Genomic DNA, 17,964 nt, shown 5'->3' with positions numbered 1-17,964 from the left:
TGCCCAGTCTAAATTTAGTCTTTAAAGTCGAAGGGAAGCAGAGGTTTTGTAGAGCATAATATGGTGTTCTTCGACAGGTCAAATAGACTGTAATGCTCTGAGGACCTGGTTTCAAAACATCTGTTCATAAGTTAGGAACCTACTAGAAGTTTGATGGGACACTGTGCATTGCCCTGCTAAATCCATACCTGTTTTGCAGCAGCGCACCTCCCCCCCCCCCCACCCCCCACCCCCCCCCCACCCCCCCCCCCCCCCCCCCCCCCCCCCCCCCCCCCCCCCCCCCCCCCCCCCCCAACCCCCACCCCCACCCCCCCCACCCCCCCCCTCCCCCCCCCCCCCCCCCTTCCCACCCCCCCCCCCCCCCCCACCCCCCCCCCCCCCCCCCCACCCCCCGCCCCCCCCCCCCCCCCCCCCCGGCGCGTATGTGTTCAGTCATGGCACCAGGGGTGATAGTCCCTGGAGTCATCAGGTTTCTCCGAAGCACTCTCTCCATTTATGTCGAAGGTTTGCTGCAACAACAGCTCAAAATAGAAATAATGATCGAGTTTATGTTGTCTACCAACTTGTTCTAAGTTAGGAATCTTGCCAGGTTTTTGGGACCACTGATGCTAATTGCTCCTGCATACCCTCTACATACCTACGAGTTTGGCAGCAGCCACTCCTGGCAACAAGGCGACATCATCTCATTTGGGAGGCTCAGATGTCCCTTCTACCACCTGCTTTGCAGGAGTTGCTGTGGTTGCAATGCCAATAACCCACTCTACAGTCAACAGCGCTGTCTCTCAGATAGGATAGGTGGCATTTCTCCAGGGTCGAGCAGTAAAACCCCTGCTCTTGACTTGTTTGTAAGCAAACACATTGCAAAGAGAAGGATATAAATAGTCGTTCTAGAAGTCTGAAGAACTGACTAACGAAAGTTCTATTTTCATGAAAAACATGATTCTTTTCTCTACTCTTATTTTGCTTTTTCAAGTGGCATTCTACATATGCCATGCGCAGAAGGTAAGTGATTTTAAAATATTTTAAAACTTTTAGTCTTAAATTGCTAACAGCATGTCACTAAGCTTACATTATACAGCTTAACTTTCTTCAAGCACTTTTGTCTCATGCAAGTACACTTTCACTGTCATGCTTTCTTGATACATTGTTTTCTAAATTGTTCTATTTATATGTACATCAACTTATATTAACCTGTACACATTTTGTAACTCAAAATATACTTATGTAGCCTCAGTATGTACCTTATTTGAAGCCCTCCAGACTCTCCCGAATCTATTATAGAAATCCATGCATTTTGAAACGGATAACAATCTAAAACTGTCCTGAAAATAACTGGTGTTATTTCAGTGTGATTTAACAGGAAGCTGGGTAAACGAACTTGGATCCAACATGACTATCTCCACGACAGACAATAAGGGACACATCTTTGGCTCCTTCTTCACTGCAGTGACAGCAAACAGTGGAGTGAAAATTAAGGAATCCCCCCTCTCTGGCTTTAAAGATGATTCTCATCAGCCGATATTTGGGTTTCTTGTGAAGTTTACTTTCTCAGGTAAAGCAGTACTTTTGTCCATTGCACAGAATACCAGAATACTTTAATGAATATAATGATGTGGCATTTGTCTTTCTGTCACATTACACTTTTTTTTTTTTTTTTTTTGCAGATTCTATAACAAACTTTGTTGGCCAGTGCTTTGTTGACAAGAATGGTGTTGAACATCTTGAAACCATGTGGCTGCTCAGATCAAAAGCAGATTCCAGTGGAGATAACTGGCAGAAAACCAGGTAATACAAAGACAAGGGCAAATTACCCAAAACAAGTATGCAGTTGTAACAGTATTCAATTCTAAATGGTTTTGAGTTGTTTCTTGCTAGTTTTACACTATTCAAAGCATTTATTCCACCACAACAACTTGCCTTTGCTTTATTTTAACACAATAACTGAATTCTATATATTCAGATACTTCTGTCTAGAATGGGCTGTTGAGGTGGTGTATTACCAGTTTTATGACTGAAGAGGATTTTAGCAAAAAAAAAGATTCTATTTTCAAATAGCATGACATTCATTTTACAAGAATGGCTTTTGTTAACACGGTTTATTTTCTCTCAATCTGTAAAACAGCATTGGCAGTAATCAGTTTCGTCGGCTGACTGAAAAGAAATGAAGCAACGTTATCAAAAAGGGCTGAAATCATCTGTTCTCCCCCTCCTTGGTAATCTTTGTTCTCATCGTGAAATTTAAATGTGGATCTCATTTCATTGGATTTTCTTCCATTCTTCATAACATGTAAAGCATGAAAATGAGATGCATATCTCAAGGGTTCTATGCTGGTTAAATAAATGCATTAAACATGTATTGTAAACATTTTGTCTTTCTTTAATCACTTACTGTATTCCACCCCCCCCTGTCCTTACCCCTGTGAAGTGATTTTTGGGTTTGTCCTGACTGACATATTGAAGACACCGCCCAGGTTTGCCTCAAACTTATCTCCTCTGAGCAATGTATTGAATGCACTATAGGAATTTGTGAGGGAGAGTGAGACAACAGTGAAAACACCAACATGAAATTAGTTTAAATTCATTTTTATCATTCGTTTTAATAAAAAAAATAAAAAGTAAGAAGAAAAACATACTTTAATTACAGGTATAATGTGGGAAAAACCAATACTCTCTTTAATAAATAGAGTTTAATGAAGCATGCATGTGTGCAGAGTTAAACAAATATTAAAAACACACGCTTGAGAGCTGTTAGCTGACTGGAGTACGCGCAGTGAACTATTACATGGCTTGCTCATTTACAAACAGACTGACCTGCTCACAGATGTGAATTGCACCAAAGCTAAAGCACAGGCAGTCAGCAGTTTCAAAACTACTGTCAGACTGGGCATAAAACAAGCATTAAATCTAATAAAACATTGAACACTTACACAGCCAATCAAGATGCAGCATTTCAGGGTATTATCTGCCACTGATCCTCATTCCGGCGTTTTAAACAAGCAAGATCAATCCACGTTAATTAAAAAAAATATCATCGAAAACATAAACCCGAGTATCTGGTGTATGGAAAGTTAGCATTGAAAAAGAGCCAGGCTGGTCTGCATTTGCTGTTTAACCTCATCTCACCTCACTGATGGGGGCTAGAATCTGTGACAGCAGGGCATCACACAACACTGTTGTACATGCGAATGTCTTGTTGCATATATATATATATAATATATAATACCACTGTGACATACTTAATCCGCAACATATATATTATATATATAGAAAATATCGTATTATATATATATATATATATATATATATATATATATATATATATATATATATATATATGCTGCCATAGCCTAATTCAAGCATCTTTTCAGGATATTGAATGACCACTTTCCTAATCAGCAGGACAACCCAAACTGGCCTAAATCAGCCTTACTTTATGGATCAGACAGTGGAAATATGACTGTACAGTGGTCTTCAGCTTCTATAGGGACACCACTAGGCTAAACTGCACCTGCTTCCTTTCTGAATGGAGATGTTTTGCCCATCTTGATCAAACCATGCCTTTGATTCCTTTATCATTCTGCAAATTTCGTTTAATTGCTTGTCGAAATGTGTTTAAATGCTATTCTGGTTAAATGTATTCTGGTTTTAAGCAGGTTGTTGCTTATTATTGGTACTGCTTCTTCAACAGACCTAGGTCATTGTTTTTTGTAAAATATTTTTTTTGTTTTCAACTGAGACTGCGAATATGCGCTGTCCAGCAACACGACTTTACAATTCATTTGGTTAACACAAATGTATTGTTAATACATATCCTCTGTACCTTTACAATGCTCAAAGTATAAAATATAATAAGAAATGTAAGGAAAGCTGCAGCTTGATACCACCTATTTTTAAAGGCAATGGAGTTTGACTACACAGCTGGAATTTGTGCTTTTTATTTTAATTTCCAGTATGTTTGTCCCCATATTTACTATAACTATGAAGTGTAATGAAAAAAAAAAATTGTAATTGTTTACATACATGATTAATAAAATGTGAAATTCCTGTTGGTCCTTGAGTGAATGTATTTTGCAGAGGTTTTAAAGTTGACTGCCATTCATTGTACATATACTTTTATGCATCCAGTTTAATTATTCTTACCTTTGTTCGTTTTTTTTTACTTACCAGCTATCACTGTGCTTTGTATTTACAACCAATTAAAATGCCTGTGCTTAAAGAACCTAGTGAAATTTGGAGCCATGTCGCTGTACTTATAATGGTTCAAATGCTTTGTCACGTAGTGGTACAGGTAAGTGACAAATTTGTATCCTTTTTATGTGGTACATTTCAGATCCTTTATTATAGTTCCTTTAAAAGGTAGAAATACAAATTAGGAAGAGGTACTATTTGGTCACGGTGGGTACTTAGTACCAAGACATTAGAACCATTAATAGGTACATAACTACCACGACGTACAAAACGAGACTGCACAGACTGTAGGGCGGGCCAACTGCACCTTTTCCTAGTATAGTATACCGTTTACGTTGATTCCGTTGAAATAAAAAAAAAAAAAAAAAAAAAAAAAAGGTAACGTTTTATATTGCGTGGCATAAATTAATATTAAATAGATATGCAATTGCATACTAAATTAATATTAAAATAATATTTCATAGATATGCATGGTTTCTTGCTAAATGTTAACGAAATGTCGATTGAAAATGTAATTGCATATCACGTCCATTTATATTATGTTTTGTGACCCTTGAAAATATGTAATAATTTCCCATTGTTTACATGTTTTAAATTGAAACACAGTTAATCTGACTTAAATGTTAATGGAAAGTAACAAGGAATGCTGGAACGTAAATTTAATATCAAGTGCATATCTATTAAATATTAATTTAACATTGATTTATGCAATTGCATATCTATTTAATGATAATTTATGTCGCGCAATACAGAGCGTTACCAAACATGTTTGTGCTAACAATGCCTTCCGCCTGTGCTTCCTTGTTTTTATTGTGGTTTTTCCTTGATAATTGACTTCTTCTTTTTGTGGCTACAAATACATTTACATACTGTAGGTTCTGTAATGTAAAAAAGTGTATAATGTGTCATTGTATTAATAGTGTAATTGTGTACTGTTTTGTAGACGCAAAGCTGTTCACACATAAAAGGGGAATTCTTACAGAAAGAGGTTCACAGTGTGTTCCAGTTTGCATTTGTAAGTATATTCATTAAATGTGGTTATTTATTTTAAAAAATCAGGGAGATGTTTGTTTCAACTGAGGTTGTGCCTGTTGGTTGATAACTTATTGTTAGTACCAAAATACTTGTACCTACCTGTTTTTTCCCAAAGAATAACGGGCCACATTCTATGGGTTATGGGATACTTTTTTTTCTTAATTTGGTAAAATCCAACCTGGACTTTTGTACACGTTCTCTAATTATGTCTGATACTTTTGTTTTAGTTCGATTTTTAAAAAATGGGGATCCTTGGGTTCTGAGCGAGTCTGTCCGTCCGTCTGTCTGTCTGTCTTAGTCCGTCTGTCTATCTGTCCGTCCGTCAGTGACACTCTACAGGAGAACATGATAACTACCTTGATTTTTGCATCTTTACCAAAGTATTTATTATACATCCCTGGTCTGTATTTGGCAATAATCGGATAATACTGTTTATTTACCGGGTTCTTCTTAAATGACTTTTATTGGCATATCTGTATCATATTCAATGCCGTTTTATTTCAGTTATTAATCGACTACTTTTTAAAAGGAGAGAAATACCCATACCCATTTATTATATTGTAAAACCAAATAAAAAAAATAAAAAAACATGCAACAGATTTGAAACAAATCTTAACATTTGTTTGAATAGTTTCCCATAAACATTACAGTGTACATTCTATTAATACTAATTCTTTTTTTTTTATCTGTTGCATATGACATGTTTAATTATTTTCAAACATTGTGTTTACAGTGTAGATGTCAGAAAATCTCACCCTCAACTGGGATATTTTAATTAAGTAGAACTTTCATAAACACAGCTTTTTTTTTTTCAAATTTCACTGGCGTTTCTCCTCATAGAGATCAGCTAGAAAGACATGAAAAGTCAGTAAGAGACATTAAATATATAGCAGATTAAACAGAGTCATACAGAATACTTGTAGTTTGTGTCACTTCTTTGACTTGATAATTGACTTGACAGGCTCAAGATAAAACAGTAGATTTATCAGGGAAGACGATCTAGCTTTGTTTGATAAATTTCTGAATACAAAATAAAGTAATGGATAGATGTGGCAAATCTAACACATACTTTAACACAGGCGGACACTCCAAACAAACATCATTAAACTAACAAATCAAAGTTTGAAAGTGCTATTATAAGTATAAAGTAGGACTGGGAAGATATTGAAATCCTCAAGACTCATGATTTTAAAAATAGTGTTAAGAATGATTGTGATGTTTGCTAATTCTGTACATGAAAATGATTGGAATTCAGATGTGGTTCTCTGTCTTAATGCTGACATTTCCTGCTTTAAACTAATTTAGAAAATATGGCGCTGATATTATTTAAAAAACAAAAGTCATAAATTCATTCACCTAATATTACAATAAGTTAAACGCTGTAACTCAAGCCTCAAACAGGATTTGAACTGTTACTAAACTAGCTGAAACACTTAAACAGCATCAGTAGCAATACAGTCGTCACAATTCAGTTATATGTAGTTGCTAATGTTAAAATCAATTATTCTACTTCACCTTTAAAGGGAAGTTAATACTGGAGATAACAAGATTAGGAAACACAGTAAAGGTAAAACATTACATTATTATGGATTTTCAAGGAAAAGCTTCCAGTTTTCTAAGAGAATAGTCAAAAAGACAAACAGGCTTCCGCTCCTTTGTAATTAAACTGTACAAAAATCATATATATATAATATATATATATATTATATATATATATATATATATATATATATATATATATATATATATATATTAGAAACATAAACATGTATTTATACACTTCAACATAGTACATTTTTTACGGATAAATGGCTGAGTTTATGATGCGAAAGATACAGGTAAAGTACGTTATATGCCATTAACAAATTATTTGAATCCATATTAAAAAGAAATCTGCAGTACTTAACATGTATTGACAACTTTTAATAGTATGTGGCTAGCCACTGTTTAAAACATTACATTGAAAAACGTTATATATCTGTGTGAAGATTAGTAATTGCACATTATAATATATTTAATTGAATAAATAAAGAGGTTTTGTTTTGGTTTTAGTTTTTTTTTTATTTTTATTTTTTTTACTGAGGTTTATCACAGATTTGGTGCTCAAATGACAGCTTATATGGTATATGTACAAGCAATGAAATTTTCAGCTATTTTTTTGCAGTCTTCAAATTTAGCTCCAGGATGGTCTGGCCCACTTGGAATTCCTGTGTGGTTTCTGCAGGGCTGTGGGGCTGTGTTCTTTTACTGACGTCCCTGAGTGCCTTCTGCGCTTCCCCAGGTAAGTTATAAATTCAACAGGCCATTCAGTTACAGCTCCAAAGCAGTCACAGTCACACTTAAGTTTAAGAAGCCATGTTTAATACTATTAAAATACACTTTATTACAATAACTATACAGTATATAAACTTTTCATCTTGCATTGCCAATAATTCTGGTTGGATGACAGGCTAAGTGTACACTGAGAGCTACTTACACATGTTGGTTTGTTGTTTGCAGGTCTGTGCCATGAGCCTTTACAATACCTTTTATAGCAGTCTAAACTACAACCTTAGATGAACATCGCTGTTAGGTAAACTGGCACTGTGGGTAAACGCAGGACATGAGGCAATGGTGTCAATCCACTGCCACCAGCATTTTGTATTTACACGCTGTCAGTGAAGTTTTCTGGGTGCTCAGCTTTATATCCAGTGCTTAATAAAGTAGAATGTCAAATTGTTTCTAAGTGTATACAATTATTTTTTCATTGGAAGTCAGCTATCACTGGTATTAACTTTTTCGTTTTTTTTGACCCAGTCGAGTTACAGTGTGATACTATTTCAAAAGAAACACTTAGTAAAATCCTTAAAGGTATATATTTGTATAATTATATTTATTTTATAAAAGTTTTTTGCAGTATTTTTGCAGTCTATTGTTGCACTTTTGCCATGCTTTTGCTAGTGTACTACCTGGTTTAAAATGAACGTACAGGTTTGCTATAACACATATCTCTTTAAAAACTGCACATTCCATTTCGCTGCCGCTAATGGCATTGAATAATGGAGAAAGATTTATGGAATTATTTTGTTCGCTACAGTTACTTGAACCTTTTCTTGCATCTTTTACATTAGGTTCTATTCCATAGATACAGCAGATCAGTGGTCCTCGATCCATTCCATTCAGAGCCCTTTTCCAAGCAGATATTTCAGTGTTTAATTGAACCTAGGTGTCCAGTGAAGTAATTAAGGATCTGCTTGGAACAGGGTCCTGGTTTGCAATGGACTGAAAGAGCCACTAGTGAATACCATTACAGCAGATGTAATTCATGTTTGATTATGGTGAAAGTTCTTCGACACCATCAGTGCAAAGAGGCACAGGCTACGTTAACCAAAGCTTGATAGATACAAGCTATTACTCATGGACTGAGATTTGTCTTCCTTAATTACGTATTTAATTATGCAGTTTAAATTGTAGAAAGCTGAGTCTCTGTAATTGTTCAATGTTTTTAGTTGGTGCTGTTCAAACCTCAATTTTTGTGCAGATGCTCAAACATTAATCAACAAATGCAAAGGAAGTGACGTGGGGCATTGTAAAGCCTACTCATCTATATTACAGTGAGTATCATTTGTATTTAACTGTTTTATATACCACACTTGCTCAGCTACTTATTTAGGTTTGAGGCTTCCTGGAAAAAAAATGGTTTGTTAATATTTGTTTGTGCTTGAGTTAACTTTAAAATAACATACATAATAAATAAATAAATAAATGCATAAGTGCTTATGTGACACAATCTAAAAGTAATTTGTGGGACCAAAGCAGATTCTACTGCAGTTTTTGTAACTGAAGACTTTTCACATAAAATCCAATATTATTATTTTTTTTTCTCTTAGATGTGTTAAAAACATAGTTAAGGATACCAAAGAGTTTACTGGGCCAATAAAGGAGATTACTTCTGAAGGCATGAAGGGACTTGTGATAAAATACAACAAACATAGCTTTACAGACATCCAACTTGCATTACCATCTTTAGGAGTAAGTATCTAATATCTATCCTACCTACCTGCATATGTAAGTATCTATTACAGAAGGTTAACATCTCAGATAATAAACAAAATTAATACATACAAATTTGACAAAAGTAAAAGGACATGGAACTTATGGATAAGTGTTTCTATGATTCAATTCTAATGTTCCGATTAAATGTATTAAAATGCACCAGACCTAAAATGCTTGTAGATGAAGATGGAAGCAAGTAACACTGTTGTAGAAATAATTGTGGTTGAAGGTGTCTGGGGATTTACTGCTTCAGTTAGCCTTCCCTGACATCATTTTCACTATTCCAGCCACAAATCCGGCAAATTGAAGCTTCTGTTTCTTTTCATGGGGCTAGATTCTCAAAGCTATTTACTCCAATGTCACCATTAGCACAGTCGTTTTGTTTCAGAAAGGAAAAACGCACACAACAAAGTTACTAAACCAGAAATAAACAATTCAGACATTCAATTTGGAGGCTTGCAAGTACAGTAGTTTTAATTGCTTCTTGTTTGTTTTAGAATCTAGCCTTGTATGGTTTTCTGTTTCAGGACACAAACAAAGATACAGATACTATAAAAGTCACAATTTCCAATGAAGCTTTACAGAAGGCTATTGGAAGAAATGAATCCATGCAAGTTGGTATCATTATGTTTAACAAAAGCATATTTCCGGTAAGAAAAAGAAAACTACTAATTAATTAAACCAACTACTTATTAAAAATGCTGTGTTAGTCTTGTTAAGTATAAAGTCTTGTTCTTTAACCTTGTTCCAGCGGTTGTTCCATTATAAATAATGGGCCACATCGTCAAAGCATTTCAGTTTTTACTTCAAATCTTTTTAGCACAATTGTTTTCTGAATTAAACTGGCACTAAAAGGAATGGAATAGTGGTTTAGAGAAGGTGACAGCTCATATTGGTTATCGACTATTTAAACCAACTTTGACTTGTCCATGTACTAAGTGTGTCAAACAACAATTCAGATCCAGGGAGAATATTGTATGGAGTCAATGTATATCTTACCAAATAAACTGTGCCTGACATCTTATCTTTCAGGATGCGCAGAACAGTTCACTCCTGTTAGATGAGGTGATTGCAATCGAACTGGGGACTCCAATCTCTGATCTCACTGACAACATAACAATAACCTTTTATCATGAATACACTTTGGAGGTAAGGCCTCTCCAAACTGCTTGGTCATTCGTGGTAGTTAGGTGGAAGGTAAAGGCGATATATATCTCATATACGCCATATATATATATATATATATATATATATATATATATATATATATATATATATATATATATATATATCATATATTATATATATATATCTGTGATATATATATATGAGAGAGAGAGAGAGGAGAGAGAGAGAGAGTAGAATATATTAACCTACATTATTTAAATAATTATTTTGATGAATCACTTAATGTTTGATATTCCTTCATGTATGTTCCAGTGGGTTTCATTTTTCATGATGAGACATTTAATCCGCCCCCCAAAAATCTTTAAACAATAAAGTGACAGATTTGTGAATAAAACTGAGCGTGTAAGTCATTATGACTGCAGTAAGAAAACAGGAGTTTTATACACTGTATTGTAAATGTTGACGAAGCCCCTTTAGTCAATGAATGTAATGGGATGTCATCAATCTTGTTTCAGGACCGAAAATGCGTATTCTGGGACGTGATCTCAAATGGTAAATCCAAGCCTTCAATATTTAGATTGATGACATAACAGTAACATGAAAAGAATTAGGATGCTCTCTTCAAACTGCTAAACGATACATATGTAAACTAGGCGTGGGAGGAGGTTTGCATGGACACATCTGCTGTTAGTGAGTTTCAGAACCTTTTTGCATCTCAGCACCAAACATGTTAATAAAAAGGGTTTTTGGTTCACCATGTGTTCTTATTTTTATTTTTACAGGAAGTAATGCAATCTGGAATGAATCTGGCTGCCAGACTGTTTGTGGAACAAACCAAACAGTGTGTAGCTGCAATCACCTGACATTCTTTGCTGTGTTAATGGTAAAGCTTGTACTGAGAGTTCATGCTGTTAGCTTTGTTTTTTAGGTAACTGAAAGTTAGGTTAAAGTGCATCAGAACTGTATTATGGGCCACAGTATTTCTGAAGACACAGTGGGAGGCTATCTTGCTATTCTGATAATATGTGTTACTAACAGGAAAACAAGTTGATGTCCTGACACACCCACAGAGGAGATTGGTACTGTATGTTCTGTATATATTGTTTATTATTTCAGCCTGGTCTAACTGTATATTCCCACAGAGCCCTAATAACATCACCCTGAGCAATATCTCCTTGAAAGCATTGACGTACATCACCTACATTGGCTGCGGGGTTTCACTCTTTTCTTTGGGAGTCACCCTGTTCATGTACATAATGTTAAGGTATTAACAGGGACATTTCAATTCTTTTTTATCTTCTTTTTATCACTTTAACTTCAGTTTCTTTTTTGTGTGTGAAATCTTAAATAGCCGTGAATGTCATTAAGCCAAATTACACTACTATAGATTAGAGGGCACAATGCAACCAGAGTTCATAATAGAAGGTAGGAAGTACTTTATTACCTGAATTCACTGATAATGATATTCTAACTGGGTGTAAATGGTATATTAGCAGGTGACAAGCCTCAATGGTAAACAGCCTTACTGACGTTCCCCTTCTTTTTTCCAGGAAATCCGATCACTCCACCACAATCCATCAGAGCCTGTGCTCAGCGCTGTTCCTGCTAAACCTCGCCTTCCTCCTGAACGAGTGGCTGACATCCTATAATATTCATGGGCTCTGTCAGTTAATTGCCGCCCTCATGCACTACTCCCTGCTCTGCACCTTCACCTGGTTTGGAATCGAAGCTTTCCACCTGTACCTGCTGATGATCAAGGTCTTCAACACCTATATAAAGCATTACCGGAAGAAGCTGAGCCTTGTTGGCTGGGGTGAGGCTCCATTGGAGGATCAGTATAGGGTGGAGAAGTAGCCCTTGCGGTTCATTTGATAGCTGGAAAGGGAGCTTTTATGGTTTACGAGCATGTTGATATAACTGCTGTACCAAACACAACTACTATACAGTAATAATAATGGTAGAAGACTTTGATTATTGGCCAGCTTTCTAATATTATTTCATAACATTGGACGTGTACTGCCCTGTCTTACAATGTATCATTCCAATGTAATGTCTTGTTCTTTTCCAGGAATCCCAGCTATAGCTGTCATTGTGTGTTCAAGTTTGAAGAAGTATGGGAATTATACAATATACACGGAAAAGGGGTCTGTTTCAATGTAAGTTATGGAGCAATGTTTACTTCACCTGCGTAGTATTGTCAGCTGTGACAGAGAGAAGAATGGCAATCTTTAAAAATAAAAAAATAAAATAAAAAAAAGCTCCTTCTGTGTTTTCAATCTTACCAGGTGCTGGCTGACAGATCCTGCTGTCCGTTATGTTACCATCGCCTGCTATGCACTGGTGTTTCTGTGGAGCATGGTGATTTTCTCAGTGGTGACACTGAAGATAGTCCAGCTTGGAAAGTCCGGCTCCAGCCACTTAGAAAAGGGGAGCACCAGAAGGAATGTCTGCACGCTGTTGGGGCTCTGTTGTCTGTTGGGATTAACGTGGGGGATCATATTCTTCAACTTCGGGGCCCTCGAAGAGCCGGCGCTTTATACGTTTACTATCCTGAATTCCTTGCACGGTAAGAAGGGTGACATATACAGTATGCACAAAATGCGGGCCTTACACTGGAGACAATACAGCACTAGAGGATAAGCATGCCTTTTATCTATTATATAGATATATATTATCTAGTATGCAGTTTCAGACTGACATACACTTCATATTTTTATTGTTTGTGTTATGAATCTGGGGGTCCAAGTCACAAAACCTTTACCTCAAATTAGTGTTTAAAGAATGTCACGATGATCTAAATAATACTTTAAATTAATAATAATTTAACTCTTTTTTGGACTGCTGTAATGTTAAATCTTCCTTTAACTTCTCAAAACAGACTGAGTGAAAGCTTTGTGACTCACTGTATGCAGACTAGGTGGTTAACTACAGAACAGGACTGAAATGAACCACTAGCATGCAGGCTGGGTTCAGAGCCTCTAAAAAAAACCCTAATCTGCAGCGCCAGTCTCCCTCTGTTCTGAAATGAACCACCAGCATGCAGGCTGGGTTCAGAGCCTCTAAAAACCCAATCTGCAACGTTCCCTCCCAGTTCTGGTGGTGCTACTCCAAAAAGATTTGGTAGCACTATAGATAACAGGGCATACATTACCATGTGATAAACTCAGAAAAAAGGAAATAACTGGGTAGCTCCCAAGGTTTCGGCTTTTGCATGGTAACTAAATTTCTAAATACGTGGAAATGGCCTGTGCCACCCTGTTACCAAGTAATTGCATAAGGTAATAAAATATTGTTCACATCGCCATATAATTACACAGTAGTAACAATCAGTATCTATCATGCTATTACAGTGTAATTACATATATTCTAACATGCTATCAGATATTCTAACCTTTAGTTATAGCACACCAGATACCAACCTCAGCCCCTGCCAATATATTAACAAATCTCCCCATGTTTTTATTCAGGTTTCTTTGTGTTTCTGAGATACTATGCACTGAGCAAGGCTCGCTCTTCTGAAGCAAAGATTAGCACTAGCACTGACTGAATCACCAAGAATAGGGAGCCATGGTCTCTCTTCGCAGCTCCTGCTCAAATGAAAGCGGAAATAAAGCATCTTTGTTATTTTTAAGTTTTGATTAATTTTGTTTTTTAATGCAGTTAGCAGTGAAGCTAACACATAAAATAAATGTAGATTGTAGGACATGATATTTGAACTTGTATAATATTTCAGGAGGTGAAGCTCTGTGGCTTCAAGCTGTTGTTTTATTAGACTAAATGAGCAGATGCTACATTTTCTTGGTATCATAAATGTTGGAAGTAATTTAATTCATTTGAAATGCTCTTATTTTTACTGCGGCTGGGTGGGCGGGTCAATATCCTGGTAATATGTTAATTAAAAAAAACTATTGTGCATGATCTGTAAATACAGCACGTAGTACTGAAAAACATTTTGATGAGTTTCTTTTGGTATTCATACATAATTATTTTGGAATCAATAACACATATTCTATATCATATAAATTTAATATACTGTAATTGAAAGTGTCAATTCATATAAAGCTGTAAGAATGCATTCTCTTTATTGTGTGTACAATAAAATAATAAATACAAATGTATGCATGTTTCATAATCTTCATCTGCAGAACAAATGACCTTTGTAACAAACATACAATGATGTGGTAATATCCTACACTTCCTTTGTGCACTTATAAGTAATACAAATGGTACTAAAAAAACGCAAAAGCTGTCTAAGGTATGCAGTGCAGTGGACACATCGTGTCCAGATTAATTCCCCAGATTTGCAAAGAATTGTGCTTAAAGGACAAACCAAGTTTCAAATAGTTCTAAATAGTTTTAAATAGTTCTAAATAGTTCTAAATAGTTTCAAATAGTTTCAGATAGTTCTAAATAGTTTTAAATATTTCTAGAAGTACATACAGGCACCTCCAACACCCCCAGACATGCACCTACAGGAGGGGATAATAAACAGACAATTCGCTTTAACAGTCAAGAAATGTTTAGTGAAGAACAAGCTGTCTTCATGAACCCAAAAGAGCTTTTACAAAGGGCCTGTAAATAAAGTCTGAGTGAATCATTCATAGGACCCAATGCAGCGTACACGGTTTGTGTTACAGTATGCAAAAGTGTTCATATGAGTCTCTTAATGAGCTTTCTCAGGAGGGAAAAAACAGATACTGTAAAGCAAGAAATGTTTGCTAATTTTGCGTTTATTAAAATTCCGCAGAATTAATGTGCCGTGAAATACTTTATTCATACATGTGCCGTACATTAAAAGAAAAAGAAGTGCAAACATTTATTGCAGCAAAAATGGACCTTGAAGGCCATTAGTGGAATTAGACCATGCAGTACATTACTGCCGGTATAAAGACCTTGGTATACAGCTCCAGGTCACAATTGGTGACGACATTTAATGTAGACAACGGCAAAAGTTCATTTTTTTTCATTTATTTAAATTTTTATTGTAAAACTGCAAAACGTTGTACCACAAACAATACAAGACACATGGCAATTCAGAGCATAATTTCATGCAAGGGTGGGTTCTATGGTGACATGCTCTTCAATGATCTAAATAAAATGTCCATAGCAGGTACCTGTAACACGAATATATCTGACTCTCTATGGTATAATACATGAGCAAATCCGGCCTGTGGTCATCTACAGTGAGTTTGAGGTATTTTACATGGAGGTAACAAGAACTGGGTGTGAGCTATCAGGTTAAGTCCTGCCCTGATAAAACAGGGGTTAGCTAGGGGAGATGGAGATGGGGAGTTAACTACAGTGGCTCTTGGGGTGGGCGATATCAACCTTATAGCATGCCTTTGAGAGGGCAGCCACCAGCCCAAAAGAGACCTTTTGACTGCAAATGGACAGACAGATAAATAGATAGGCACCCATCCTGATTTTATAATGCGTATTATACTGTATACCATATCTAACTATAATACATTTGAAATATAGTTAAATATCATTCATTAATATATATATATACACATACTGTACTGCACACACACATTTTGATTCGAATACAGCATTCCTCACTGCCAGCTCTGTTTCCTTTCCCCTCTTGCCTATCTATTTATACAGCTATCTGCTTATATATCTTCATAATAAATATTAAATAAGGGAGGGTGAAGCAAGCGCAATATAGGACATTGTTGAGCCTATCCAGTCCAATCAGACTTGAATATAACAAGTGCCTTAAAGGCCATTTCACAGACTGGCCAAACTGAAGCACGCCACCTCTACACAGCAAGGGGTGGAAAACCAAAACTATCAGAATAAAGGACTGCACTGTTCCCAACTCTCTGTTGAGCATCACTGTGCCACTGCGAGTTTATTTGTTTATCCTGATGTTGGGCAATACAAATCAATCTTTATTTAGATGGTATACAAAGGAAAGGCCTAGCTAACAGACAATACTAGCTGTGTATTAACCAGGAAACTTCCCCAGCCCCTCTTTCACCACCTTACTCAGTGAAAAACACAACCCTCCCAAAGAATATCAGAAAACCAAAAGAATTATCTGCATGAGTCAAACTGGAGATCAGCTTCAACAAAATCAAACACCTGGTTCCCCTTTCTCTGGAGAAACTGTAACGCCCCCTCCCTCCCTCCTCCCCCACCCCCCCTCTAAAAACAAACAAACAAACAGAAAACGGTCTTAAGGCAGAAATTCAAGTTCTAGAACAAACAGAAAGAGATCTTTATCTAGAGCAGGTGGATTCTAGGAAAGTCTTGACATGAAAATGCAAGCAACTCATTTTGTATTGGCTTTTCATTTAAAAAAAAAAAACCCACCGTTGTCTAGTTTGTCTGTTAGATAGCACTCTGGTTAGGCAGTGGAGTGTAGCGCAGATGGCAGAGCGAATTAAATCTAGGGTTAAAGGGCTGGGCAGAGAGTAACTTTAAACACTCCGTTATAAGATATAGAGAAGACTGTGCTAGACTATACTTACTCCAAATTATCATTAACACTTTTTTTCGTAAAGAAAAGAAACACAAATCACAATTCTAAAACAAGTAATAAATACCTTAAGACTACTTGAAAAGCATCTCATTAAATGTCTGAGATGTTCGGTAACCTTATCAGGTGAGTTTTGTCTTTTTGAAAAAGTGCCCATGAGTATTTAGAGTAGCTTGGAGAATCAAGCCTATTGCCTTCTCATTGAAACTGTTGTCTAATTTTATTACTAGGTTCCTTTCCTTCCAGGCGTTACCAGGGAGACATCAGAATGCTATCCATAGCCCCCACCCATCCATAAGAACGTTCCCTTGCCCCAGTGGGCACACTGACACATCAAGTGAAACAGATAGCACTATATACACACACGCCCTTGATGCTGAATTATTTACAGTTTACAGAGTGAAGAGATCTGTTCAACAAAAGCTTAGCCCTTCTGAAAGATGAAAGTGACACTGAGCATTAACTAGCCTTTAAAAATAAGGTGTTCCACTTTGCATACCAATAAGGGTCAGAGGTCAAGTAAATATGCAGAATTTCTTAATCATCTGTTCCTCAGTTAATTGTAACCTGCTGTCAATTAAATAGCTCATTTTCTCTAGCCTTTTCGCATGCCTGCTTTCATTTACTATGGGAATGTACAACGTGAAAATGTGCAATGTTGTGGAATATGATTTTTTTCAAATGTTATAAGCATAGCTGAATTGCAATAGGTAGCGGGTGTGAGTAACCTGCATTGCAGAAAGGTAGTATGTTTCAATACCTGGGTGGCTACAGAGATGGATTGCATTTCGGAAACTAATAGTTTAAAATGTGCATTCCTCAATGGATGAAGTCACCTCTTTCCTACAGTGATTCGGTACTGATGTGTCAAATTGCCTTGCCATTCTATCATAAATCTGCCAGCCAAAAAAATATCAATGAGTCAGTGTGACATTGCTATTAAAAATAATAGTTAGCTTATGCCTAATCGCACTTTAACGTCAATAAAAAAAAGGCATCCTACACGGTACACATGCATTGAAAACTGCATTGAAGAAACCCCACAATCTAATATACATCAACAACACTGAATAGAAAATGTTATTGTAATG

General features: G+C 36.2%; 2 protein-coding genes across 3 annotated transcripts; both read left to right on the top strand.

The window, feature by feature from the left end:
* Nucleotides 1–776: 776 nt before the first annotated feature.
* On the top strand, nt 777–2,354 carry LOC121296542 (avidin-like). Its single transcript, XM_041222221.1, has 4 exons — nt 777–1,002; nt 1,348–1,552; nt 1,665–1,785; nt 2,123–2,354. The coding sequence occupies exons 1-4, from the start codon at nt 928–930 to the stop codon at nt 2,163–2,165; spliced, it is 444 nt and encodes a 147-aa protein (XP_041078155.1). The 5' UTR covers nt 777–927; the 3' UTR covers nt 2,166–2,354.
* Nucleotides 2,355–5,009: 2,655 nt separating this feature from the next.
* On the top strand, nt 5,010–14,379 carry LOC121296156 (adhesion G-protein coupled receptor G2-like). 2 transcript variants are annotated; one of them, XM_041221411.1, is made up of 13 exons: nt 5,010–5,203; nt 7,388–7,504; nt 8,744–8,816; nt 9,093–9,234; nt 9,786–9,908; nt 10,291–10,407; nt 10,902–10,938; nt 11,169–11,269; nt 11,529–11,650; nt 11,937–12,199; nt 12,455–12,542; nt 12,672–12,952; nt 13,854–14,379. In XM_041221411.1, the coding sequence occupies exons 1-13, from the start codon at nt 5,089–5,091 to the stop codon at nt 13,931–13,933; spliced, it is 1,659 nt and encodes a 552-aa protein (XP_041077345.1). In that variant the 5' UTR covers nt 5,010–5,088; the 3' UTR covers nt 13,934–14,379. The 2 variants fall into 2 exon arrangements, with proteins under 2 accessions (XP_041077345.1, XP_041077346.1); XM_041221412.1 differs by lacking the exon at nt 5,010–5,203 and having other exon boundaries at nt 7,025–7,504.
* Nucleotides 14,380–17,964: the final 3,585 nt, after the last annotated feature.

This window comes from Polyodon spathula, chromosome 21, assembly GCF_017654505.1.
Source record: "Polyodon spathula isolate WHYD16114869_AA chromosome 21, ASM1765450v1, whole genome shotgun sequence".
Classification (NCBI taxonomy): Eukaryota; Metazoa; Chordata; class Actinopteri; order Acipenseriformes; family Polyodontidae; genus Polyodon; species Polyodon spathula.
The sequence above is the reverse complement of the archived record's forward strand: the minus strand, read 5'-3'. Positions and strand labels throughout refer to the sequence as shown.